At 32.6% G+C, this 27,951-nt stretch overlaps 1 protein-coding gene across 1 annotated transcript in view; it reads right to left on the bottom strand.

Annotated features, from left to right (window-relative positions):
* The window catches only part of LOC125053321 (lachesin-like), a 36,412-nt gene extending 11,384 nt beyond the window's left edge, over window positions 1-25,028 (bottom strand). The window contains exons 1-2 of the mRNA XM_047654642.1: window positions 24,805-25,028; window positions 4,931-5,028 (exon numbers count right to left, since the gene is read on the bottom strand). Coding sequence (XP_047510598.1) covers window positions 4,931-5,028; window positions 24,805-24,874 — 168 coding nt within the window. The 5' untranslated portion in view covers window positions 24,875-25,028. The remainder of the gene's footprint in view (window positions 1-4,930; window positions 5,029-24,804) is intronic.
* Between the last annotated feature and the right edge of the window lie 2,923 nt (window positions 25,029-27,951).

Raw genomic sequence — 27,951 nt, 5'->3', positions numbered from 1 at the left:
ACAAGAAATTCGTAATTTACACTTTTATAAGTACTAGGTAAAATGATCGACAAAAAATATTGTTAATAAGGTTTGGTTTATTGAAAATATATAAAGTAAAGCCTGATGTCGGGTTCATTAGGAACCATAGAATATGTCGTTTGAAGATGGCTTTATTTGGAGTGTTATAGACTGATCTTAAAACGTGGGCAATTGTGAAAAGCTTTGTAAAGAACTTGTTCAATTTAAATGTTCGTTTAGTCCATGTTCACTGAATACTGACTTAATTTATTCTGAGCAAGTACTTAAAGAATTTACCAGTAAATAAGAAATAACACGCTAAGCCAAAAACCATCACCGCAACATAAAATGCTATTTTTATTTAGCTGTATTCCATTTGCAATCAATATCCAATTAATGAGTTTAGACGTAGCCTTTGATTTTTGAAAATTGTTCCTTTAAAATAACGAATTAAATGAACAAACAATTATTTTCACCAATTATCGCTTTCAGATTGAAAACTATTTAAAATAAACGATCGTATCAAATGACTGTGTCAGTTTAATTAATGTAAAACGAAACCTATGTTTTTATTGTTAGCAATGTTTGCGGTGCCTGTATATAGTTGCTTTACAAAATCGAGCTTTATCTGCTATTGAAGGCGTCTCACAAAGGTCAATTTCCGTTATAAATTAAGGTCCGCCACTGTTTTGCCTGTGTGTGATTAATGGTGGCATTTTTTTGTCCCTTTACCATTTTCCAGTGATCATGTTTTATTCAGTCTCTTCATAGCTGATAAATGCTTTGTCCTCCACTTTGATGTTAATGAGTTTTTATTTTCCTTTGATGTTATATAAAGAGGAAAACAACAGTTGTTTTTCTTTATAAAAGTATATTTCCCTTTGGAACACCGTGACTAAGTGTTTTTATCACTATAATTTTCGAAAGTGCTTTTACTATATCCCTCAGAGGAAAAACGTTCTTATAATATGTATATTTAATAATTTAAAGTGACAGCTGTAAATCATTCGAATCGTCGTGCAGTGTTAATATTTAAATAAATTTGCGTTTATATCACTAAAAGAAGTTATTTTAAATATGTAGTACGCGCGTAAAACAATATACAATTTGAATTACCAAAAATCTAACGCTCGTTGGTTTTAGAAAAGGTATCATTTACGAAATACGTATAACATTTATAATTTTTTTTTATTCATCTGATATTTGTGAGTAATGTTAGTATGACAAATAAATCATGATGTAGAGTGAATATAATAAATAAATACATTTTAAAAGAAATAGAAATGAATCCAAAATGTACTTAAAGTAATAAAGAACACTATTTCTTATTTCTATTGATTAATCTCGTTGTTAATGGATAATTTGTTTGTTGATATGCGGGGTATAAAGATTATAATAGCATATTTTTCGTAAGTTGTCTACATTTATCGACATATTATGTTTATTAAACTATCTACGTATATCCGAATATTCACGACGCGGCGGCCCGATCTTTGGATTTTTCATAAGATATTTTAGCTAATATCCTGATAACTATCACAAAATATTTAAATGGAACATATTCGATCATACTGATTTTTATTATTATAATTATCAAATCGATCGATACAAAAATTGGACTCATTCGGTATTTTAAGACGTTAACTTTCTATAAATAATATTATTATTATTATTATTAAAGCTTTATTTAATCCATACATACAACAATTGTTAGTTTATATTCCTTAATATTTTATTAGTATTAGTTAAGTTAGTAAGTTTTAACAAAATTTAGGTTAGATTTTATTTATTATTTTTTTATATCTGGTTTTTGTATGGCCCCTTTTAGGGTAAAAGCCTCCTCCATAATTTTCCATTTTTCTTTGTTTTGTGCAACATCCATCCAGTTTTCCGCCGCTAGTTCTACAATGTCATCTGTCCATCTTTCCCTTGGTCGTACTATACGTCTCTTTCCAGTAGGTCCAGTCCATTTTGTTATTTCTAGTGTCCATCTTTTATCCCGCGCTCTAGCAATATGACCTGCCCATTTCCATTTTAGCCTTAGAGCTTGTTCCAGTGCATCTGTAAGTTTGGTTTTTTTACGGATTTCAACATTTTTTATTTTGTTTATTCTCCTTAACTTTAGGATGCTTCTTTCCATTGCATGCTGGCAAGACAGGATTTTTCTAGTTGTTTTCTTGCTGAAAACCCACGTTTGACTTGCGTATGTAAGACAAGGTAAAATATTTGAATCCATCATTATCTTCTTGTGTAGTTTCCTTTCAGAATTTCCTTGTGGGTCCAGTATTTCTTCCAAGTCACGTTTATTCTTCTATCTACTTCGTTTTCACTGCTGTTCTTATCGAAAGATACTTGTTTTCCTAAATATACATAGTTGTTAACATATTCTATAGGTTTACTGTCGACTCTGATTGGCTGGCACACACTGTTGGATAAGATTCTTGTTTTTGTGGTATTCATGTAAAGCCCGACTTTTTGACTTTCCCTGTCTAATGTTTGGAGCATTTTTTCTAATTTTGTAGCGGTGTCACTGAAGACGGCTATGTCGTCTGCGAATCTAAGGTGAGTAAGATGTTTGTTTCGTATCCAGAGGCCGTTATTATTCCATTCTATACCTTTGAATACATCTTCGAGGACTGCTATAAATAATTTTGGGGAAAGTGGGTCACCCTGTCTTACACCTCTTTCAATTCGAATTTCTCGGCCTTTGTTTTCTAGCTTTATTCTACCAACACTATTGCTGTATATGTTCTGTAATATATTTATATATTTTTCATTTACTTTATTATTTTTAAGCGCTTTCCATATGGATGTATGCGTTATACTGTCGAACGCTTTCGAATAGTCTACAAATGCTATGTAGAGTGGTTTGTTAAATAGTTTTTTTTTTCGATAGTGTGGATGTGGTCGATAGTAGAATATCCTGGGCGGAAGCCTGCTTGCTCTACTGGTTGGTTATTGTCAATTTTTGTTGATATTCTGCTTAGTATTATTGATGAAAACAATTTATATATTACGGATACCAAACTGATTGGCCTGTAGTTCACAATGTCTAATGGGTTGCCTTTTTTGTACAGCAATACTATATTTGATTGGCGCCATTGTTTTGGAACTTCCTCTCGTTCTATTACCATTTATATTATTATTATATTAAGTATTGTCAGATATGTAACTAGGATAGGTGCTCCAAATTTCAGGGCCTCGTTGGTTATGTTACCTGGCCCCGGGCTTTTTCCTGACTTAAGGGTTTTTATGTGATGCAATATTTCGACTTTACTTATAGGCATGATCATTGTATCCATATGCTCCTGATGAGTCGTTCTCGGATATACGTTGTCTTCTTCAATTTTTGTGATTTCTGGTTGTTTTTTGTAAAGTTCTTGGTAAAAGTTGGTTGCAAGCTCTAGGATGTCTTCCCTATTTATTGCTTTCTTCTGACTGTTTCTTAGGCTCTGAATCCATGTTTTGTGTGTATTTAATTCTTTGTATGCTCGCTTTGCGCTTCTGGACGTTGCTAGGTTTTCCTCGATTATTGTTTTCCTGTACGTGGCGTAGTCTTCTCTGATTGCTTTGTAGGTTTGTTTCCAGATGTTTTTTATTTGAGCTTTTGTAACTACAGTTTTATTTTTTATAGAAGTTAGTTCTCGGCGCTTTGAAATTAGTTCTAATGTATCTTTTTTAAGTATTTTTTGTTGTTTGTTTTGTTTTCTAATTTAAGACTTGTTGAAATTATTTCTTCTATGTTATCGTTAAGTTTTTGTATGTTTATTTTGTTCTCCAAACTATCATGTAATGCTTTCGAATTCTCCTCAAGGTTTCGGATATATTCTGTTATTTCTGCCCTAGTCTTAAGTGAGCTTACTGTTTTTTAAAATGATCTTCGACTCATCTTTGGGGATGTTAGGGTTAGGCAACATCTCAGCATTCTGTGGTCTGATGGGAAGTTAACATTTCCTAATATTTCCATATTGGTTATAGATTTTGGATTATTGCTCAGTATGAAATCAATTTCGTTTTTTGTTCTTTGGTCAGGAGATACCCATGTCCATTTGCGTGATTGTTTTTTCTTGAAGAATGTGTTCAGCACTGATAGCTTATACTCATTGGCATATTGTATAAGGCGTTCACCCCTTAGATTTCTTGTACCATAACCATATTTGCCCATTATTCCTCTTTCGTAAGGACCCGGCATCCCTACTTTGGCATTAAAGTCTCCCATTACGACTACGTTTTTGTCAGCTGACTCATGAGCTCTCCTAAGATCTTCGTAAAACCTATGGATTTCTTCTTCGGCTGCACTTTCTGTGGGAGCATAGACTTGAATAAGTGTTAATGACAAGTTTTTAAATTTTAATTTTATGAATGCCACTCTTTCTGAAATCCCCGTAAAGTTTACAATATTATTTTTGAAATACTTTTTTATCAAAAATCCTACTCCATGAAGTCCTAACGTTTCCCCAATGTAGCAGAAGATGTAATCTTCATATTCTTCAATACTACAACCCATCCTTTTTATTTCGGCTAACCCTATAACATCCCAATTGATTTCTCTTAGTGCATAGTTGAGTTCTAATTGTCTTGTTTTGGATGATAGGGATCTAACGTTGAATGTGCATAATATTAATTTTTGTAACATGGAGCGCCTTTGTTTACTTTTATTGTTGTCCTTATTGATGTCTTCTTCTTTATTTTTCTGATGTAATGGTGGTGGATAAATAATATACAGTACGGTTATTGTGGCACGTTGCTGTCGATACTTTAAAGCTGCAGTTATAAAATATTGATTATGTATACGTCTTGTATAAACAAGTTTCTAGGTAAGAATCCTTGTACCTTGACCAAATATTACCATAGTAAGGGTTAAACTGTGAAATCAATAATAACAAGTATTAAACTAATTAAAGAAATTTACGAAATAGTAGAAACTTACTTTAAATGATTGAAGGTTGTCCACCTTGCAAGTGAGGGTTGTTTCTCGACCCAGAGCTACCGTCACATTGGAGCCTGGACCCACAAATCGAGGAAGATCTATAACAAAACATAATTATTTATCTCTTATTCGCCTTTCATACTATACTAATGGTCTTCTAAACTAAGAAACACAACAATAGTGCAGCCGTAAAAATATGTTTTATAGATACCAAAAACACAATTTTATTCTTAACACACACAAACTGTCGCAATACAAAACAGGTGTGCCCATTGCGATTTCCATCGACATTCCTCCTAGTTATAGATATCGTTAAACTTTTACACTTGTAAATATAATATATTTGTATGGTTAATAAAAGAAAATACCCTGTATTTAAAATTCAGTACAATTTGTAACAATCTATTTACTTTGAACCGTCACTAAATGCAACGAATAGTCGAGCGGAATGGATTGATGTACTCGCACACAGAATATATCTCGCTCAGTGAATTAGAGGCTCGCGGGTGATTTTATTAATTGCGCACGAACCGACATGGTACAAATTAAAACCCTATTTCACATTATATTTTTGTTCTTTACATTATTTTATTTGTTTTACATTTGGTAACTGCAATGATACTAACACTTACCCCTTAATACCTCTTTTGGTATCAGCAGCTTAATAATAAATATGACAGTACAAATACAGTCAAAACTAATTATCCACACGAAAACCTTTTTAAATATACAACTACTTTGTCAAAGTATATTTTTCCTTTGCTGTAGCAAATCCGTAGCTCCGTAGCCATTTTGTAGATCAGTAAGGTTATTTAGAATACCGAGAAACTTTCTCATTTAATATAATGATACCATAGTATTTGCTTGTTATAGATGTAATTTAACATAAAGAAATGGTTTCTTTAAAATATTTTGTAAAAACATTATGTTAAAAAATATAGGACATCTAAATATTTTATTAAAATTATATGTTATTTAATTTATTAATTTCAATTAATAAAACTACATTACAAAAACATAAATTCAATATTGGGCACAAAGATATTTAACCATTATTTACTGTTCGCTGTTTTATAATTAAATCTTAATTAAGTATAACGTGAGACTTATTGTATAGAGAACAAAATAAAACGCCTAGTTTTTTCGAATTTAGGATACACATTACTAGCAATTTTGAACTAATTAAATAAATAGTAGTAGAAGAATATAATTCTGAAATCAGAAAATCGACAATCAGAATCAGAATTTGTAAATAGCCTTGTGCCTATGATACAACATCGAAAAGTCTAAAAACACAATTTATAGAATCTACAAAAAGTTCACGTAAGTCGTAAATGTCAATAGCTGTAAGATGTTAAAGCGCATCTGGGAGGAGTTAAATCTTCACTCACTTCAGAACATTTGTTGTAGAGTCGATCTCTAGAGGATTTTTATCGTTCACCGACTCTGAACTTGTATTTACTATTTAGCACCGTGTCTCGAGTGCAATGAAGTGTTATCGGAACGATCGTAAATCTTCTATTAATGGAAATAGTTTTTGCTTTAAAGTTCAATATTTTAAGGTGCTGAGTATACCAAATAATCATTTAGAAACTAATATTATGAAAGGTCTCCTGTAGTAATTGTAATGTTCTCCGGGCAGATTCACCCATGGAGGCTCTCTCTTGAGACAGGCAAAATATGTAAGAGATATTATGTGTACAATTCTACTAAGACAAAACTTCAATCTTTATTGTACTTTTACGCCGATCAGACGGACACCACCAACATCCTAAGGACTATTTTCAGGACTCACGGGGGATGTGCACCCAAAATCATATTTTATAGGATTAATGAATTTAAATTGGTTTTAAAATAAAGTGTAATTTTATTCTAAAATGTAAAAGATATGATAAAATAAGCTATTGGATTGGCGCGATGTAATATCAATCTGTCTCAGAAATATACGGTACAGTGTGACCTTATATTTTATGCAATACACTGCGCCCGACGAGTTATTATTCAATTTTAGTTCAAGACGCTCACTCAATATCACTAACTCTTCGAGATAATTTTGAATTTCTCGTTTCACTATTCATGAAATGAATTACCTTGTTTTCATTGAAAATGCACAGTGCTTTTTATTATGTCACAAGTTGTTTTAACTTGGTCAAGTTTAAATTGATAAACAATATAGAACTCCAAGTTTTTCTGTCATTATGTTGTTGTATGAGGCACTTATAAAGTTAAACTCGGCTTTTAAAAGTATTTATTGCTATCACTTTACCGAGGAGCTTATTGTAACTTTTAGTTACTCTTTAAGTAACTTATCAAATAATACAAGTTTTATACTTAATATTTATTTAACTTGGACAAATTATGTACTTAAGAAACTGTGTAAGTAAGCTTTAATAACTCGAGTAGAGCAAGTTGAAGTAGATTAAGGCTTTAGGGGCTATCAAAGAGGTAGTTAGCGAAGTCGCTAAGCCTATGAGGACCTGTTTCGACTTAAATCCTCTTTATTACTCGTGTTGACTTATACAACTCGTACGGCATGAGCCGTGACGCTTTAGTTTAATACTGTGATAATGTTTCTTGGAGCTGTTCGCAATTTTCGTAAGAACGTAATGGGCAAAATCGAAATTCCATGCGGGTAACGAACCATTCATGGATGGAAATGCTGTGAAGTGCAGACGGCGCTTTCATTGTTTAAGCGTTGTCGAATGTTGAGAAAATTGGCACTAAGAACTTTTTATTGCAACTTTTTCACTAAATTACAATTACCATTGATAGAATTACTTTTTAAGAGTTGTATCACAAAACCACTATTCACACGTATGTACTTTGTAATGACTACGTAGACTAAAATGCCATTACAATTACCGTATTATGATCTAACTAGAAATCTAAAAAGATCTAAAACAAAGGTTTTCTCATAAATGTGAATAAATTAATTTCCAAACAAATAAATTCGATTCCTCTTATACAACACTTGATCTAGTGAGATACGTATTTCTTCAATCGTTAAGAGAAGTGCATGGCAGCACAAGGATTGCATAAATAGTATTCTTAAAGTATAAACTACTTAGTGTGTTGCCCGCTGGAGAGTGATACATTTCGTTTTAATTCCGAGCTAAAATAAACGATTGTCCGCACTGGGGCAGAGTTGATAAACGAGCGCTTTTGATAAATAAATACCGACTCAGTTCGATTTTATCGTTTTTAGCTAGCTTGTTACTCAATTATTCATTTCGTATAGGATTTTCATTTAAATACATTTTGTTTAAATTTAATTTCGTTAAAAACGAGAGAGACGTTATCACAGAAGGTTTTTTACCAATACCAATTTTATCCAATTGGATAACTAAAACACAACTTCCTTTAAGAAATCTAGCTCTTAAATTAGAAGGGAATAAGTTACTGTGAGCAAAGCTTTCACTGAGCTCTCAAATACGTAATTATCGTTTCAAGCCGAACGCTCTTAATGTAATTTCCTCGAGTAAAATATGGTCGGTCTCAGAGCATGCATACTAACTACTGTGCATTGCGCAGCTCTATCCGCCCCTACGGAGGTAATATCGCCAACTAATCTAGTAGCCATGTGGACCTAACACACGTACCTAATTTTATTAATACATCAGTCATTGATATCGCTATTTATATTAAGACATTTATAAAAATTTCATTTACACCATAATAAATTTGATTACATGCTCAAAAGGTGAATGACAAAAATGTGTGCAAACATAATTTTAATTTATAATAAATGCTTATGTTTATTGATTATATGTGTATTTTTACTAAGCAATTTGTGTTTGTAAAACAAAAAAAAAAAAAATATAATAGTATCTAACACTTTTTAAATTTGTTTTAATTTTCTATTTATATTTTTTTTATTATTATTATTATTAGGTATAGACTATTTTAAATATGTAGGTTAAGAATATTTTGTATACTGTATACTTGTATGTTGGTATTACATAAATTAAATATAATATTAAAAACTAAATATAAAGTTTATTCCTCAGAGACCTAAATCGACGTAGAAAGGTTTTAAACCAATCAATGTGTCTCCACGTGTGAATGCTACTTTAAACTTCACTTTGTAGACGAACATCACATTTGAAAGGGGAACTTCATATTTTATGAAAACAATTTCTATCATGATATATTTTAAGACTTTTATCCATGAACAAAGTGTTGACGTCTTAAAAAAGCTATGATGACGTTTTTTTTTTAATTCACAGAATATGCAATGTGATTTATCGTAACAATCGAACAAAATAATGTTCATTAAATTGGTCATGATCCAAAACCAAACCTCTATCGTCACCGACACACGGCTGGAAACCGAATCCTAAACCATATTCCTAACTTACATTGTAACCCAATCTGAACAAAGGCTTTTATTATTATGTTTTAGCTCAGTATCCATTCCTGATCTGGTTATTATTATTATAGTATTCCTGTTCCATAATAGTCAACATACTCAAATTGTATGTTTCGAATATGAATAAATATAAGGTTAATTTATTGTAATTTTGTAATTACACTATAATTTAAAAAGATCTCGTGTATATTTGCTTGTTCTTAAGATTTAATTTGTTAATTTATTAGAAGCTTGCACTTTAAAAACGTGTTCATATGACGTATCAAATACTATTAAAATTATTTCGTTTGAGGCGTTAACCATAGAGTGAAGTAAGAGTAATTTTTTTGGGCATGTCAATTGTGCATCGTTCTTTTTTTGAATTCTTGGATGCTAAGTTTTCGTATAGGTACTTTTTTATTAATTTTGTTGTGGGTAATGCATTATTTGTGACTCGGCCGATCGTCATTTTTGGTTTTGAAAAATTGGTGGTTCAAATTTGCATTCAACCGCCACCGAACCGTTCTTTCTGGTATACTAAGGTTGCACACAAATTGTACGTACAAGCAAACAACACTTCAAGCTTGAAAAATTTACTATTCAAAAGATAATATAATATTTTTATAAAAACGTTTGTATTATCCTTAACTTTTCACGCACCTTTCACATCATTGCTCAGCACTGTTGGTATTTTTTTTATTTAAAAGGGGGGGCAAATGATTATGCGGGATTGCGCAAAAAGGGCAGTCATCACAGCCATAGACACCCATTTTTAGTGGGTGCGTTGCCGGCCCTTGAGGGAGGAGTACACTCGAAAAAAAATTACTATCTAACATCTAACTAGTATTACGTTATATTTGCAACGGCACGTTTATGTGGTTGATGAAAAAAAATGCCGCATCATGTCGCGTGACAACGCAAGACGAAATTTTACTCATAAATTAAATATATTAATAATAAAGCGTTATTTTATCAATTTTTTTATAATATCCGAATTTAACATACGGTCCATAAAAACCTTTTGGCTCGCATAAACAGCTGAGCGTGTCACGCTTAATTATTTACATAATCAATTACTCAGTTCGTTACACAAACACTAAACTCAATTAAAACGTAATCCCATGAGAACAAATACGCACCGCTTTACCAGAAACCTTTCACACAGCCTTCATAATTACGAGCATCCGTCCCAACAATGAGACGATACATCACCTCCTGCCATATACCTACACAACGTACAACCATTCGCTTACAGAATATACACAACCTTCCGAATATTTCATAAACTCGTAGAGTATTCCACGATTTATGTTGATCGTATTTCACCTGTTGTCTACCTAATTGCAGGATTATAACTGTTGGGATTCATTTCAAGTTAATTCGGCCTGATATTAAAATAAACAAGCTATACCAGCAATTTATTACCAGAATACATATTACCTTGCCGTATAAGTTTACGGTATAACACTATTACATAATAAGGTTTATTAAAATAACATAATATAACACACTTAACTAACACACTACAATAGATGTAAACTAATAAATCAATATAAAAATAGAATTTTCGCGACTTGAACAATAAACATCGTGGCGTGCGCAGTTAGTGATGAATCTTATAACTTTGCCTAACACGGTTTCGGTATCAAATTCTCAAATATACTCTTAGATACCAAAGAATCTTAATATATAAATAACTTTTTTCTTTGCTATGCGACTCGCAATATCTGTAGACAGTCTGCCTACAGAAAACATATGACAATTTACTTTACTTTGCGTGGTCGGCGTGTCTGCCCTACTTTTATGTTTGCATAAACTTTAATATTTTTAACCTAATCCCAATTAATCGGATTAGATAAGCGTGTCTATCCATCACAAGGTAAATATTCTAATCAATCAACTAGAACATTTTTGCAACATTTACGCGCACACACGTTGTACTGATTCTTACTTATAATACCTATTATATAATGACCTAAGAAGTTCCCTAAGATTTTTCTATAAACATAAAACCTCTGCTATCATACTTGGTGATATAATCTAAATAATAATAATAATTAACAAATTTCAACGACATTATTTGTATACTTATTAGTTCTAGGTATATGAACTGACTGATTAAAATAATACATGTAAAAGAAGTAAAAATACTTCAGAATTAAATTACCTAAGGCTTAATAACCCTAAGCAAGGTTTTTACAAAGTTGTCTTATCCATAGAGAGTATTGATCAAGCAGCTCTCAGATATTGCTTACTCTCTGCAGGAATTTTTTCGGATCGGATGTTCCCTTTAATGAAAAACCTGATTCCGAACCTTCCCGGACATTTAAGGAATTTCTATTAAAGGTAGCCAATGTTATTCTAGTGGGACAGGCTTTTCTATGTTTTTGTACGGTTTTCTTAATAGTACGAAAAAAAATGTTTATTAGTTAGTCTCAAATTCTCTTGCCCTCTACACTCTCTAACTCTCACTAAGTGTATATTTTATGTTAATTTTTGCATTTGCTCTTAACAATGATTTTTGTATTGCTGGGTACTTAAGCGCTTGGAATAATAATTACTAAGTAACATAATATCTATCTAATAATATAAACTCTTATGTCAACATATTAATACTGTATAGTAAAAATACAACTTCCTCGTAAAATATTGGGGTAAATAGTGCGCTCCTAAAATTTGGGAGAAGTATCAATCATACAGGCACTCCAACGCAGCGAGGGTACGACTAGACCCTTCACAAATTTGACCAATTAAACTTCCAACCTTCTATATTCTAACAGGGTTTACCGTTTTAATGGGTCAGGGTAGAATGTTCGAAAGGGTATGCTACGGAGGACCTTCACGGAAGGGATTCTAAATTAGGTTTCAGTTTTTATGAAAAGTTATTGGTGACATTTACAATTCAAATACTCTATCTATGGATTTTCTCTAGAATAGCTGCTGTTTCAAAATATTTTAGAAGGAGTCGAAATTAATATATTAGGTCCCTTCATATGAAATTGGCATTTTGTATGGGAGGATCAAAAAGTAGATTTTTTAAGTGAAACTTCTTTAGGCGCATGAGGGTAAAATTTTTACGGAACGTCACGAAGATGTGCAGCGTTGTTGTCAAAGAAAAGGGAGAGATAAATTGAGACCGATTGGAAGAGAGTGAGAAGGGTGAATTACCTTATAGAAATTCTATTTTTGAAATTAAAATTTCGTAAATAGAATTTATGAAATATTAGTATTTAAATTTTATGCAAAATAAATTATTGAAATCTCAAATGACGAATTGTAAATTAATATGCCACGTGTTTTTATTATCGAATAAATAAATTAAAAAAATAAATTTATAATTTGTATTAATTTCCGACACTTTTAATGACAATTAATTTCATTAAATTTCTAACATATCTTCCTTTTTCCCTCCCTCTAAGTCTCTAAAGTTTTAGATTTGTATAAATATGAACAAGAGTTAAAAAATAATTTTCCAAAAAATTTTCACTTCTGGCATGTGTACTTTGTACGCACGCACTTTTTTTAATATAGAATATATTTAATTAATCTAAGTATGTACCATTGCTATCTATGTACTTTTGCCATCTTATAGGTAGCACATTGATCCCTTTACTAAAAAACACTTCGGACCGGCATCAATAAAATCTTTGAGGGCGGTTTCGACTGCCCCATCAGAGTTGAATTTTTTACCTTGCAAGATGTTATCCAAATTTCGAAGAAAATGGTAATCCTTTAGAGCAAGGTCCGGTGAGTACGGTGGATGTCTTAGACATTCCAATTAAAGCTAGCTTGTCAAAAAATATTATGCTAGCTTGGTCTAGCATTGTCGTGAAGCAGCAGTGGCCGAGAGCGATTGACCAGCCTTGGTTGTTTAGCAGCTATATTTTCCGTCATGGTTTGCAGTTGCTGAAAATGCAGTAATCATCTGGCCAGATTGAAGAAAGTTATAGTGAACGACCCCGGCAATTTGGTCTCCGGCCCTCCACGGGGCTTGTTCTGCAGGTCGAAATTTCCAGAACGAATACGTTGGAACCAAAAACACACTGTGTTTTCTTTTGCGACACTGGCCCACGATGGAACTCGTACTCGTAAATAACGCGATATTTTATGTTTTCTATTCTATTAATGTGGTGAAGCAAAGAAAAAAAAATTAAACGGGAAAATGAAATTAATCATGGTTTTCTAAAAACAAATGAACGAGTTAATAGCTGTAAAAAATTGAATTTGAAATGTCTAGCCAAAATTATTAAGATATTTGAGGTCAAACGCCAATTTCATATGTAAACCTAAATTTTGTTCTTATAAATAACATATAAAAGTTCCCAATAAAACATACATCAAACAAAACGTAAAGCCGGCATATAGTTTGTCTAAACGTCTGTACACGAAAATCGCTCGGCCTGTAATTGATTTGATTGGAACAGACGAATGAGGCGTAAAAAGGCTTTCAAATTGGAGGGCCTTCGATTTGAGTCGAAATTAAAATTGAACGAGTATTATTGAATGCGGTCGCCGGTCGAATGTGTTTTGACCGACATACTCCATTAAACATCTGCTAGCCAATTTCGATAAAAAATGGACTCGCACAACATACATCAATCCTAAAAATCGGTAATGGCAGTCAATAAAAACCTGGTGCATGTTATCGATATTAATTGACTATTACGTTGAATATATTTTATTACAACTAATTGTCTTGTTATTCTTCTCATTCTTTTTCTTCTTTTAGTGCCTTTTGATTACTTGAGGTTGACCGTCTCTTGAAGCGTGTCATGTCCTGGGCGACATGACAGGACCACTCTTCCGAAGTCGCAATTTCCCATCCAGTCGCTAACGTTGCAAATCCATGATTTCCTTCTTCTACAAACACGCCGTTTACTCTGGATTTTTACCCATTATAATTATTTGTGGGAGGTGGTAGCAGTCAACACGTGGCCCAGGTACGCAACTTTCCTTTGGTTAATGTTTTGCATAAGATTTTTCGACATCCCAACTCGATTATGAACATTCGTTTCATACAGACCATGCGATGATAGCACCACATCTCAATTGCTACTAAGCGCCGGCTGGTATCTTCTTAAATTGTCAATTTCTTTAATTATCATTTCTTCTCATGACGTTAAGCAAGATCAAATTTAGATACAGTCCATTAAATTTCAAGCATTATTTGAACTGATTCCGCCCTAAGTCAATAACTAATTTAGTTTTTTAATAAATCTATTATTGCACCGGTTTTTTATTATTAATCTTAAACTAGAGATTAGTGTAAAGTGTAATGAATTTTTTTTTGTATGAGATTCATTCAAAAAGATCTTAGTATAATTAGCTGTTTACATAGATATAGATTTAAGGATTAATAGTAACACTTAAACGTAATTTCATTTTAGTAGTGAAACTTCAGAAAACAGTAGGTACAAACTTGTACTTAATTCTCATAATGGTCTAGTAAAGTTCTCTCAGTTAAAAAGAAACAATTTTAACTTTTAATAACGTTTATTCCGCATTCACTAACCGTGAATAGAAACAAATTGTATGAAAAGAAAATTAACTGTAATTCTATTTCTTTAACGAGAGCTTTTTCTAACAAACGAGTTAAAAAGATAACTTTTTACATAACTTTCAAGTGCGTTTCTTGTTCTATGTTCAATGTGAAAAAAAAAATTCAATTGGATACTATATCTATAGAAAATTATATATTTCTTACTGCGTATTGTTTTGTTTAAAAATCTTGTATTTGTCCCGAATCTCTTCAATGGACTTTGGACTGATTCGTAGTTGATTTTTAGCTTCAAGACATACCGCTCACATTTTCAAAGTATGAGGTTCAATGTCGCACATATAAATAATAATGTTGTTGCTGCACATTGAATATTTGAACCTAAGTGTTGAGGGTTGCAACCAACACCGTTCTTATACTCACGAATTAAATTCACGATTTTAATTCATTTTTAATATTTAAGTCTCCCTTGTGCTCTGAAATTCCATTACACGAGCATCGAGTAGCTGTATAATGACAAAACATCGTATCTCGTCCAAAATCTCATTCTTCCGGATCATTTCCCTTCAAGAAGATTAGAGGAAACATTTTGTGGGATAACTTACAATGTTTATTATACGGGGGAACGATCCTACGCGATTTTAGTTCACACAAAGTTAGCCAAAATTTCCGAAAAACATTGATTGCTTTTTAGATTTTTGTGGGCTTTCTAGGTTGTGGAGTACATCTCAAAAAGAAATCTGCAGATCTACCCGCTATTTATGTGGAGAATTGGGTTTGTCACCACGGATAAAAAACTGTTGTCAGAGTTGCTGGGTCCTACATTTAACATATTACAACATTAAACAAGACCCTATAGCTGAACTATCCTCGGACACGTTCAATTTACTCGATTAATGACAGTAATTAGTAATAGATAATCAGTTGGACATTGATTTATACTCGATGCCCTCAATCTCGTTCATATCAAAATAAATTTGGTAACTTTAGAACGCTATTTATTATAATATAATTGCAACATGTAATAATAATTTTACTTTAGAATTATTTGTCTTTAATATCCAACAACGATATATAGTGCCTTTCCATATTCTTTTGCACTTTTGTAATAGCTGTATTATATCCTACCATGTGTCACATACGGCTGCCAGACTTGAACATGCCAAAGAGGAATGGAAAGAAACATGGTAACGTCCTCTACATTATAATTACAGAATGGCAACCACGCGGTGGAAAAAGGAAAATAGGAAGACAGAGCAAGAGATGGGCAGACGATATAAAGAGAATTGGAGGCAACACTTGAACAAGAAGAGCTAATCAGAAAATAATGGAAGCAGCTGGAAGAGGCCTATGTGTCACAGGACACGCTGTTTACCTAAAAGGGGTCATATGATGTATAGATTAGGTTTTTTATCTAACTTAAATAAGTGTTAAATATTATACTGGGTATCAGCAATGAAGGCTTAGTAATAATAATATCCAAAAGAGTCAAAATTACACGTGTACATATTATTTCATTGTATTATTATAATATACGACTACTTTGCCGTAAGCATAAGTATGTTGTTTCGTGAATTGTGAACTGTGCGAGAAGTTACTTCCTTACTACACCTCCATGTACACATGTTTACGATATGTTTTCATATAATGGATCTGATGCCGTTTAGGTTCCATTTTTAAAGCTCAGGGTGAGCTTTTTATCAGGAAATGAATTAAAACCAATAAAAGAGCGTTTGCAAGATAGATAGCGCTCGTCTTCGGGCACACTCAGGACCGAATTAATGACTCTCATTCCGCAATTGATGCCCACTCGGACACTTCTGATATATCGCACTCGATACGTGATGCTGCAATATTTGAGAGTCACTATTTGGAATCACTTGTAGGCTGGATCTAAATTAAGTATTAGTTCTATCAAAATTATATCTGACTTTGTAGGTACGGCATTTTTAATATCTTGTGCTATCGTTGTTTGTTTATTGTTATCGAATATTTCCTATGAGCTAAAAGTTCTTACCATTATCAAGACTTATCATGTGTACACAATCAATCAAATCCATAGATTTTGTAACTTATTAATATTTATTAATTTTAACCTGATTGCTATTAACATGAAGTGTTGAAATTTTTAGATTAATTTATATTGCGACAAATATACCATTATTTAAGCCCATTTATTTCTGACACATGCGCGAATTTTCTACTTTTAAGATAACATTCAGAGTCGAGTCTTATCGCTAAGTATGCTTGGACTCAGGGTGAGATCTATAGTGCGCACTTAGACTTTGCTCAGACTTAACTACAACCATTCTTTACTTTTTTAAAGGCTAATAAAGAAGGTATTGCATGAAATGAAACATCAATTTCTGTCTTAGCTTGAGTTTAGCTTAATCTCACCGTTAAAATGTCTATAAATATACTAAATCATAGTTTAACCTTAGTGTTTTTCGTAAGTAAAGTCTGAGCAAAGTCCAAGTGCGCACTATAGATCTCACCCTCAGAGTCATTTGACTCTGGGTCCAAGCATTCGGACGTCGCTGTACTGGTTTTATTAAGATGGTAAAATTAAACAGTAAACCATCTTTTGATATAAGATGTTGTTTTGTAATTCTCGGCACTCCCGTTGACTATACGAAAATCAAAACTTTATCCTTTAGTTCGTACAAGAGAATAAATATTTTCTGTCTTGTCTGTGCTTGGAAACTATAGACAAATTATATCTAAGAAAAAATGTAAAAATGTGTATATTTTTATGTGTTACCAACTAAATATTTTAAAAGGCTAGATGACTATTTCAAGACCTTAAACAGAAAATCAGTGAAAACTGTGCAAAGCATGGTACTTTTATAAATAATGTATAATTAATAATAATAATTAATTAATTGTAATTATAGCTTATTCACATAGAGTACCTATGTTATTAATATAATAACTAAAGCGATTGTGAGCTCATACAATTCTGGGAATGCCTATTACCGCAGAGCACCCTTTCAACGGTCACTATTTTTCTCGAGAATTTCGCCATCCGTCATCGTCAGAGGGATGAAGTCGGTTCTCAAATAAACACGCTAATATTTATCAAAACCTCCCGCTTTTCCCGAAAGTCTTTCGAATACGTAATGAGATATTTTCACAAACTTTGGTTTTAATAGAAAACACCAAACCGCCAGTCTGCATTTTTTATATCACTTTATGCGGTTTTTTTAATTATTAAAGTTATATCTTAATTAATAGTTTATTTTTTATGGGGCAGGGGGCATAGCTCATCTGATGTTAAGTGATACCGCTCCCCATGGACACTCACACTGCTGAAGAGACTCACAAGTGTGTTGTCGGTCCTTTAGCAATTGATACGCTCTTATCTTGACGGATTCGAAGTCGAATAGGCTCGGAAACACTTTAGTGGGCAGCTGGTTCCACAAAGAGATGGTGCGCGGCCGGTAAAAGTGCCTTAAGAAACGCTCAGTTGTGGAACGACGGACGTCGACGACCGATGAAACTCAGCTGCAGATACTAATCCGAACAACTCCTCCGAACACTCTCCATAGTAAATGCGGTAGAAAATGCAGAGATACGCAAAAAAATCAAGCCACTCTGAAAGTGACTGGTCGTCGATCAACCCACAGTACTCCGATGGTGACTGTGGCTTTAAGGAGAATGTCTTCGAAAAGAGGAGTCTTAGTAGCGGAGAACGCGCAAACGCGTCTTCTTGGAGTTAAATTGGACTAGATTTTGTCGACCTCAGTCCGAGACTCCACGTAGCACAGTTTTGACTTCAGACACAAGTTTGTGCCGGTACTGAAATAGCATAAGAAAATTACATTCGAAAACAAAGATAATATTTGTTTTAGAATGTAATTTTTGTAGGTTTTTTAATGTAGATTTGAAAGATTATTATAGCCGATTCTCAGACTTACTGAATATGCATAAAAAATTTCATAAAAATCGGTCGAGCCGTTTCGGATGATGAGGATTCGTATGGGCACGAACCTTGTGAAACGAGAATTTTATATATAAGATTTAATATTTAAAATGCATCAGGAAAAGTAGTAAATTAATTTTATCATTTGAAGATCAAATTAAAAAATTTGATCTGATAAACTGTCTGAATACTGATTTTTTGACAGCAAGTATGCAAAGGATAATGTTATAATTTGTTTATATAACCCGTGACTGAATTTACGAAATATTCACTCGAAGTCTTTATTTACGAATAAATAACCCACATAAAGTATGCCAAAGTTAATATTTCGCATGTGTTATTCACTGGAGCCATCAGCAGGCCCGCCCCTTGTCTGTCCACAAATTACCAGTCATTTAGTAACCTTAAACATTATTTACCCTTTTGCACTGTTTCGTAACTTTCGCAATTTTAAATCTCAAATTCCGTAACGTAGCTTTTTATCACACACATTGTGTAATTCAAAACTACAAGGTTAGAAGTTTAAGCATTAAATAGTAAGTTCAAGAAAAAAGCTGATGTGAAAGCAAGCTGAAAATAGCTTGACCAACAGTCCGGTATGCCCGATCTAATTATTAGCTGTAATCGCGGCATTGTGAGAGCCACAATGGAGGCATTAATGGTCCGGCAACAATGGACCAGCAAAAAGCTGTGGCATTGTGTCGCGGCTGCCGGTAAGAAACGCTGTTATAATGCGCTTATCGGATTTCTAGCTCCGTGTCTCGTTAACGTGTGCTCCTTAGCTTATAAGCTTCCTTGTTCCCTGATTCACTTTCATTCGATGTATCCTGCATTTTGTTCTCTATGTTATCTTAGCCGTATTTGATACAATTTCTCTTTTCAAGGATTATCTTTATTCAGAGAAGTAGTATAATCATTTTAAATAATGTTTTGTGTTGAAGCAGACTTAGTAAAATAAAACTTTGAACATTGTGGTATGTTAAATATTAGATTTATTAAACCGAGTGGTTTTCTTAGTATAATTAACTAAACAGTAATAGTTATATTAGAAATTTAGCTATTTCAATTTATTGTAGCAAGTACTAAAATGTGTCGTTACTATCATCGTCATCAATAGCTTCTACAGCTTTCGAAACATTATTATCAATTGTCAGAAAATTAAAATTTGTAAAATGTTTAATTCTTGAAATGGATTTAAAGTTTAAGGATTCGCAGACCTTATCAGAAAATTACAAAGAGCTATTCAAAGGGGCCATTCGTTCATTTTACATCTCAGAAAAACTTAATATTGTTACTTCATAAATCAGAGAGGTAATGGCCGATATCCGACCGCTAAATTAAACGTCTCACCGCGATAAATCTTAAATGGCTTTTAAAGAGCTCTTTATGTCCTTCCAGAACAGAAATTATTCATACAAGCATTTGATAAAGAATTCATAGTTCCCGTTTTCCATAAATCTCTTTAGAAGTCTAGTCTGGTTTGTGACTTTTTTTAAGGTTTTCTGACTTCTTCTATTAATATGTAAAGCATAGTGATAATTGACGCAAAAAAGGTAAGTTTTTTTAATTATTTTTAATAATATTGAGTATTAGTGTATATATATATGATGTATTGTATGTTGTTTCTTTAAAAGTTACAACGTTTCAACACGTAACACTTACTATAACTAACAATATTTTTTTTTAATTTAAAATAAATACAAGTTTTTAAGAAAATTAACCTGATTGATTGTAATACATATTTTATAGTAAAAAATACATTTAAGCTTTTTTTGTATTATAGAGGGGGAAAAAGCTCGCAGCCATAAAAGACAGCTACTGCAGCCCATAGCTACCCATGATAGTGGGCGTTTTCCGTGACTTTAAGAGAGGAGGTTGCATATTTCTATGCTTTATCTTTTTGTATTATATGCTTTGAAAATTGTGATTCATATTAGAATTTCTCAATTGTAAAATTTCAAGTGTTGTTAAATTATTTTTCAGCAAAGTAATACAAGTTGATTTATTATTTCGCTCAGCAATTGTATACAAAGAATAATAGCCTTTTGTTACGTATTTTATGATTTTTATCACAAAAACTTTACATTCAAATCTTTTGTTATACATCAATGAAGTGGATTTTCGACATTCACCAAAGCGTTGGGATGTTTCAGTTTTCAGGTACAAATTGTAATATTTTTTTACACTGTACCACAGTTTTGCAGTCTGTGATATATTAAAAATAATCGATTTAAACTTAAGTGCTTATCGTACTCGTACAGTGCAATAAACATTTAATAGGACTCGATATATTAATGCTGGTATTTTATCCTACCCTCGTTCTCACTTGAATCACTTCGGGAGGTTTAAATTTTTTACTACTTATATCTATCTAGTGCTGCGTAGCGTCCCCAGATAGCCTGTTCTCGACAGCTCTCTCATATCGTACCTACGTGATTTCAAATAGATACTTCTAATTTTAACGTTAAATGGAAGTTATATAGAAATGGAGTTTTGAACCTTGAGTTTTCTCAATTTAGATAATTCTAATTCATATGTGTAATATAGCGTAGTCTACACAAATATTGAAGAAGTAAAAAAGGCAAAGTTGTTTGACATATTAATGCTACATGGTTTTAAATGGCACATATATTAGAGTGTGATATGATTATTAACTGTTGTCTTAAGAAAACTTCGTAATAAAACCAGTATATGAGTGCTTCATGGCCCAATGGAGGTGTAATAACTACAACAAATACCTTACGTACACGTCTATTCTAAATTATATGACTTTTTGAAAGTTTCTGAATAGAGTTCTTTGATTAAAACGAAAGTACTCCGATTGGATTCGATTGAATATTCATTCCATGAATTCAAGATTGGAACGCGGATGTTCATAAAGGCATCATAAAAGATCTTGTTTTCAATTCAACTGATATGAAAGAATCAGGCAATACCATTCGGCAAAAACCTCTTTTGAGCGAATACCTTATACCAGGATTTAACTAAGCATTGGATTATTGGATATAAACGTATATAAAGTTATTAACATTCAAAATTAAACCATATCTTTAATTATGATCTCGTTAAATATCTGTCATCTTATCATACTCAATTACAATTCGTTCAGGCTTTTATTTAATACAGCACCGGGTCCCATTTTTCGGTTCAGTAGCTGGGGAAATAGAATAATATTTACTGTAAACAAACTCATCTTAGATACATAGATACTCGATTCGAATCCGGGGTTTTGTTTGAGCTTATAAATATCAAATATCACATATTGAAATTGGTAATAACTAGAGCGTTGTGGAATTTACGGCATCAATAATCTGCGGATTTTGAATTTCCATTATCAAAATAGTATCATATAAACATACATTTATTTAAATTGGAAAATAGTATCTTTTAGAGAAACGAAAAATATCTATATTTTATCGTGCATATAATTTTATATTTCTATTTATTAGAGGTTTGAAAATATATTATACAAGAACACTGAGAGCTCTTAATAAAAATAAACTTTTAATTACTCGCGCGCCCAATTACCTTTTTGTTTATTCTACCAAATGTTTTAGATAACACAATTAATTCAAACAAATTTGAATTCGTGGAAGGAAATATCCTTTTTTAATTTAGGAGAAATTTTCTATTTCAAATGTCGTTTCCTCGAGTTATAAACAAAAAGTTCAAAATATACCGATAATATTTGTCTACTGATTTCGGCAAACTAAAATCATACTCTAGCGACTAATTTTTAATTATGTAAATCAATCGTAGATATAGACTAATCTAGATGAATATGAAACTTATTTAATGGACATAAACGCGAATTTATTGTATTCTTTACATAAAGTGACATTTCCAGTGCTGCTTAGCAATCGTAGGAAGTGAGACGCTGTCCCATCAGACAACACATAATTTGTTATTAAGATAAGATTATTGCAATTTGCACTTTCTATTGTAGATTCCAACATCACGCCCAAAAAAAGGCGATAATATGGCGACACTTTGATATACTATAATCATTATACAATTAATTAAAACGTATAACTATGTAAATATTGTTATAAATTTGTGTATAAATCCGATAAACACGAATGCGTAGTTCTCCCGTAAACCTAAGACAATAAACGTAATTCAGATTCGAATCTTGGAATAATATTTAACATTAAGCTAATTATCACTAAAAAGGTAGCATTATTATTAAAGAACAGTATCTAACTTAAATTAAATGAACGTATTTAAGCCGTAAAATACACCTTATCAGAAAGTTAGAATTGTAAATCAGTTGTACCCTAGTATTAAGTAAATAAACATAAAATACATACATTGTTATAATATTGCAACATATTATCCGTTTAATACTAAACGGAAGCAATATTTGTAATAAGCAATAACACCAAGATATTACGAACGAGAAGTACCTGTATTAAGTTTTTATTAGAATCGACATCTCGCATTCTCTGCGTCAGCAAAACGAGGGTTGCATTGCCCTGTTTAACCCTAATTTTGAATACATGAATATCTAAGGCCAATTCGACCGACAATAAAAGTTAACTTGCTTGCCGTATACATATTTTTCTATAGGCGTAGAATTAATTTGGAAAGAAAAATGTACCTACTAAAAGTCCATCATTATTACAGCTCAAGCTGGTAAGTTAGACCGTGTGTAGAATGTTGCTCTCATAATTGGACGTGATCTGCTGAAACATACTTAGTAAATGAAGCGCAGAGACCTGTATTCGACAGTTTCGACCGCCTGATCACTGTTCAAGAGTGGTGTGTTTCTTAATCTTCATATTTTGGTATGCATTGCAGCTCCACAATCTTATAACACCAATACTTTTCCATAAACGGACAACCATATGTATGGCGAGGACCATCGGCACATTTCTTGTCCGCGCCACTATTGCAATCTTTCCCTGGGTTGTTTTTAGAGCACTAGCTTGGTTCCCTTTGAAAAAAGAGCAAATGGGCCTGTATAAGTCTGGCGTGGTTTGACCACCTTAGCTTGCATATACACCTTCAGTGCGTGGACCTCAAGTGGGATGCAGGCAATGCAGCTTGCTGTTGAGGAGGAATGTGGAGTAAGGTCCGCGGGGCGAGCCCAATGGCTCCTTAAGTACTTAAGTATTTACAACCATTAGACGAGTGTCTCCATACAAATATATCAAAAGTCAAAAATAATTGTATCATATTGGCAACACAATGTACACTTATGAACGTCAAAAAAAAATGTGAATGAAATGCTTCTACTACACTACACTACACTTTACATTTAGTGCCAGTTCTCAAAGTAAGGGCGTAGAATGGATGAGAAGAACTGGCAATAAACTCTCCGCCACTCTTTTTAATCACCATGTTTTTTTAACAACGTTTGTAAGAAGCTGCAACCATTACACCATGTTCCATATACATATATTATATAAATGTAAATTCCAGAATGTTAGTAGTTAGAACGATAATTTCAATGATGAAAACTCTCCACGACAACGAAGCAGATATTCGAAAGGAGTCTTTTTAAGAGAGTAAATAGTCGAATTGAATTCCCCGAGCCGTCATTTCTGGTTTTACCGATGAAACATTTCTCCTTAAAGTAGGTTATTTGTGCAAAACTTGTAGGAATTGCTCTCCGGGGTAGTCCTCCAATTTTGTCGTTACGTAATATGTAGTTTATTTCTTTTTTTATAAATTTATCTCTACCTGGTACAGAATTCCAGGTTAATATTTAACGTAAAAACTCATCGCTACGGGTTTCTTAATGACATTTTTCTTTTTCTATATGTATATTGTTTGCCAATATAAAATTGAAGCAATAGAGCGTTGAATGAGAGAGCCGTTTATTTGAGTAATAAATCTAATTATGAATGCAAGGTAAATATAAACATAATATTCCTTTGTTTGCCCTTAACTTTACTGCTTATCTTAACTTTTTTCCTTTAATACGTGACATAAAATATAATTAATAACGTACTTGAAGTAAAAGCGATTACAGAAAAATTTTCTAACCTAATTTTCAGGTAGTAATTTTATTCTGCACATAATTAAGTCTACTTCCGCCATTTAATTAAAGCTATAATTATATAATACTGTTGTAGTATTAATTATTATAATATAAAACTTACCAACTGAGTCCGTACACCTAAACAACACTGAAACTCCAATGAAAGTAAGTGCCCAGAGCGACCACATCATCACTAGAATATTTCACAAGTCACTAATATGTAGTAGTCATAAAATTATTCATTATTTGATATTTAAATTTTGAATATTTCCTTTCGAAAGAAACGATGTTTAGGAAAACGCTCGCAAAATGTCCTTGCGCGGCGATTCATTTGCGACTGTTGGGAGCAAGTTTGTTCTGTTCAAGGAGCGAAACACGCGCTTGCGCAGTGTTGATCAACTTATAATATGCAGGGATTCTTTTCATCGCCTGAATTTCTACAAAACAGTATCTGTGATTTTAACTTGTTTTAAGGAAAAGGTTTTATTAACTGAGTACTTTTTTAAAGCTGTATTTGTTTGTGACGTGAAACTTCTTTAGGCGCATGAGGGTAACATTTTTACGGATGAAACGCAATAATAATAATAATATTAGCGTCATGAAGATGTGCAGCGTTTTTGTCGAAGAAAATGGAGAGAGCGATTGAGACCGATTGAGAGAGAGTGAGAAGGGCGAATTACCATATAGAAATTCTATTTTTACAATTAAAATTTCGTTAAGAGAATTAATGAAATATTAGTATTTAAATTTTATGCAAAATAATTTATTGAAATCTCAAATGACGAATTGTAAATTAAAATTCCACGTGTTTTTATTATCGAAGAAATAAATTAAATTAATAATTTGTATTAATTTTCGACACTTTTAATATTAATGACAATTAAATTCTTCCTTACATATCTTCCTTTTTCCCTCCAAGTCTCGGAATTCTAAAGTTTTAGATTTGTATAAATATGAATAAGACTTAAAAATTAGTTTGCCAAAGAAGTTTCACTTCTGACATGTTTAATTTGTACGCACGCACATTTTTTTAAAATCGTTTACCGTCCCGAGTAGCCCCGCTTATTTATCTGTAAACAATTATAATACCAAAAAGAATCAACTTCTGGTTCAAGACAAGTTGTTATAAAGAATCGTATAGATAATACAGTTGCAAATTAGTTAAATAATTATTCTGACAATAGACTATGGAATTTGATATACAAAAACAGATTACAAATACAGAGTACTCACTCATTTTTCACAGTATATGTCAATTTATAATTTGATAGTGAGTGTTTTGTGCGTTTTTGTGAACTATTGTGAGGTAAGGTATCAGTATCAGTCGAACCTCATTTTGTTCCAATCTAATACAGTTTCTTCAAACCCAAACGACTGACAATTGTGTGCCTTTCTTCTTGGTAAGGATACATCGTAACGAGGTATGTACTCAGGACTTATTACTTTAGTATAAATTGTTTCGACGCTCACCGAAGCGTTCTTTGTGGCACAGGTTGTTTAATTAGGAAGTCACAAATAGATTTTTTATGTAATAGGAGGCAAACGCCGCCCATGGCCACTCACATAGCCAGAAGGCTCGCAAGTGCGTTAGCAGAATTTCAAGAATTGGTGCGCTCTTTTCTTGAAGTACCCTAAGTCGAATTGGTTCGGAAATACTTCAGTGGGCAGCTGGTTCCACATAGTGGTGGTGCGCGGCAAAAACTGCCTTAGAAAACGCTCAGTTGTGGAACGACGGACGTCGAGGTGATACGGTTGGTATTACGCAAAAGTTAAGAAAAGAAAAAAAAATGAAAGTTGTTCTAAATGTCAACTTAAATTAATTCATGAATACATTAGAAGATTGTTAACAATCTGTTCCCCCTTTTTTTATATATACTTTTCTTCCCTCACGAGGCCTCAATTTGAACTCAATTATGTATAATAGCTAAAATAAAATAAATGTTTATTTGCTATATTTACGGTAATGGTGTCTAAAATGTCTATGGTTTGCAAAAATTTAAAATTCTGTATCACGAATAAAACACAGGTATTAAAATATAATTGCACACTAAACATCGCATGAATAATTCACTTCCAGCTAAGTTAATTTAACATTAAAAGCCGTTAACTTAACACCGCGCGCCGTAAACCGTTTAATTTTACAATATTAGTGTACGTGGAACATAATTGCTGCACTGACTCACCTTGCACTGACTGGCTTCCTCAAGGGAATTTAGTGTTTTGATATACAAGCTGACACAGTTTTAAGAACTAAAATTATAATGAGCTTTAGGAAGTAGTGAAAGAGAATTGCAAGTTATCTACGATGAAGTATGCAATTGCGACTTACAAATGCATAATAATTTACAAATTCCACGCGACACGTCTTAATATTTAAGTTTATTATGATTATCTTTAAGTTTATATTTAGAAATTTAGACTGATTTATATTTATAATTTCCTTTATGACTGACAGACACTTGGCTGCGGCCAATCCCTCCTGATGCGTAGTGATACAACGGTTTCTAGACGAGCGTAGTTTGACTGGGGAGGATGGAATCAGGTAGTAAGTTTCAAGGAGCATTCTGCGGAGTGCAATATCCAAATAATCCAAAGAAACACCCCGGAAGGTAGGACTACTTTTACAACTCATTAGACAGGCCTGCGTTTTATTTGTTTTAAATTGGACTAATTTCACATCGCTCCAATTCGAAACTTTCTTTAACGTCCACTTTAAACGTTCCACCATAGCCTCCCTTTCAGATCGAATATCGTTTCTCAATGCGTTGGACAGATGTCTTTCAACGATAGTTCCATCATCGATATTTGATTGTAGTACGTCGTTGAATATGAACCAGGAAGAGAGTCGCCCAAAGTCAGACAATTAACCTATTTTATTTATAAAAACAAAATATTTAGATACTATTTGATAAATATTAATTTGAATATTGAAAGGAAAGAATTACATCCAACATATTATCATGGAGGAACCCAAAAGTTTAAATTGAAAATAGATAAAAACTAATTAGTGTAGTGTATTATACAATACGAAAATTGTTTCAATAATATAATCTACGAGGATGACATGGTGCTTCTGAGTGTGTGTTTTTTTTTGCGGAGTAATTTTTTTTTTTGACTACTAGATAATATAAATTTTAGGACATTATTGTAAACACGAGTTGATCAATTGAAACGTCAAACTAAAAAGAAAGGAACATTATATTCCATTTGTTGACAAGTCACATCAGCGGTATTCGATATCCGACGGATGGATTCTGTTCGAAGCGCA

The sequence above is a fragment of the Pieris napi genome, chromosome 10 (genome assembly GCF_905475465.1).
Source record: "Pieris napi chromosome 10, ilPieNapi1.2, whole genome shotgun sequence".
Classification (NCBI taxonomy): domain Eukaryota; kingdom Metazoa; phylum Arthropoda; class Insecta; order Lepidoptera; family Pieridae; genus Pieris; species Pieris napi.
The sequence above is the reverse complement of the archived record's forward strand: the minus strand, read 5'-3'. Positions and strand labels throughout refer to the sequence as shown.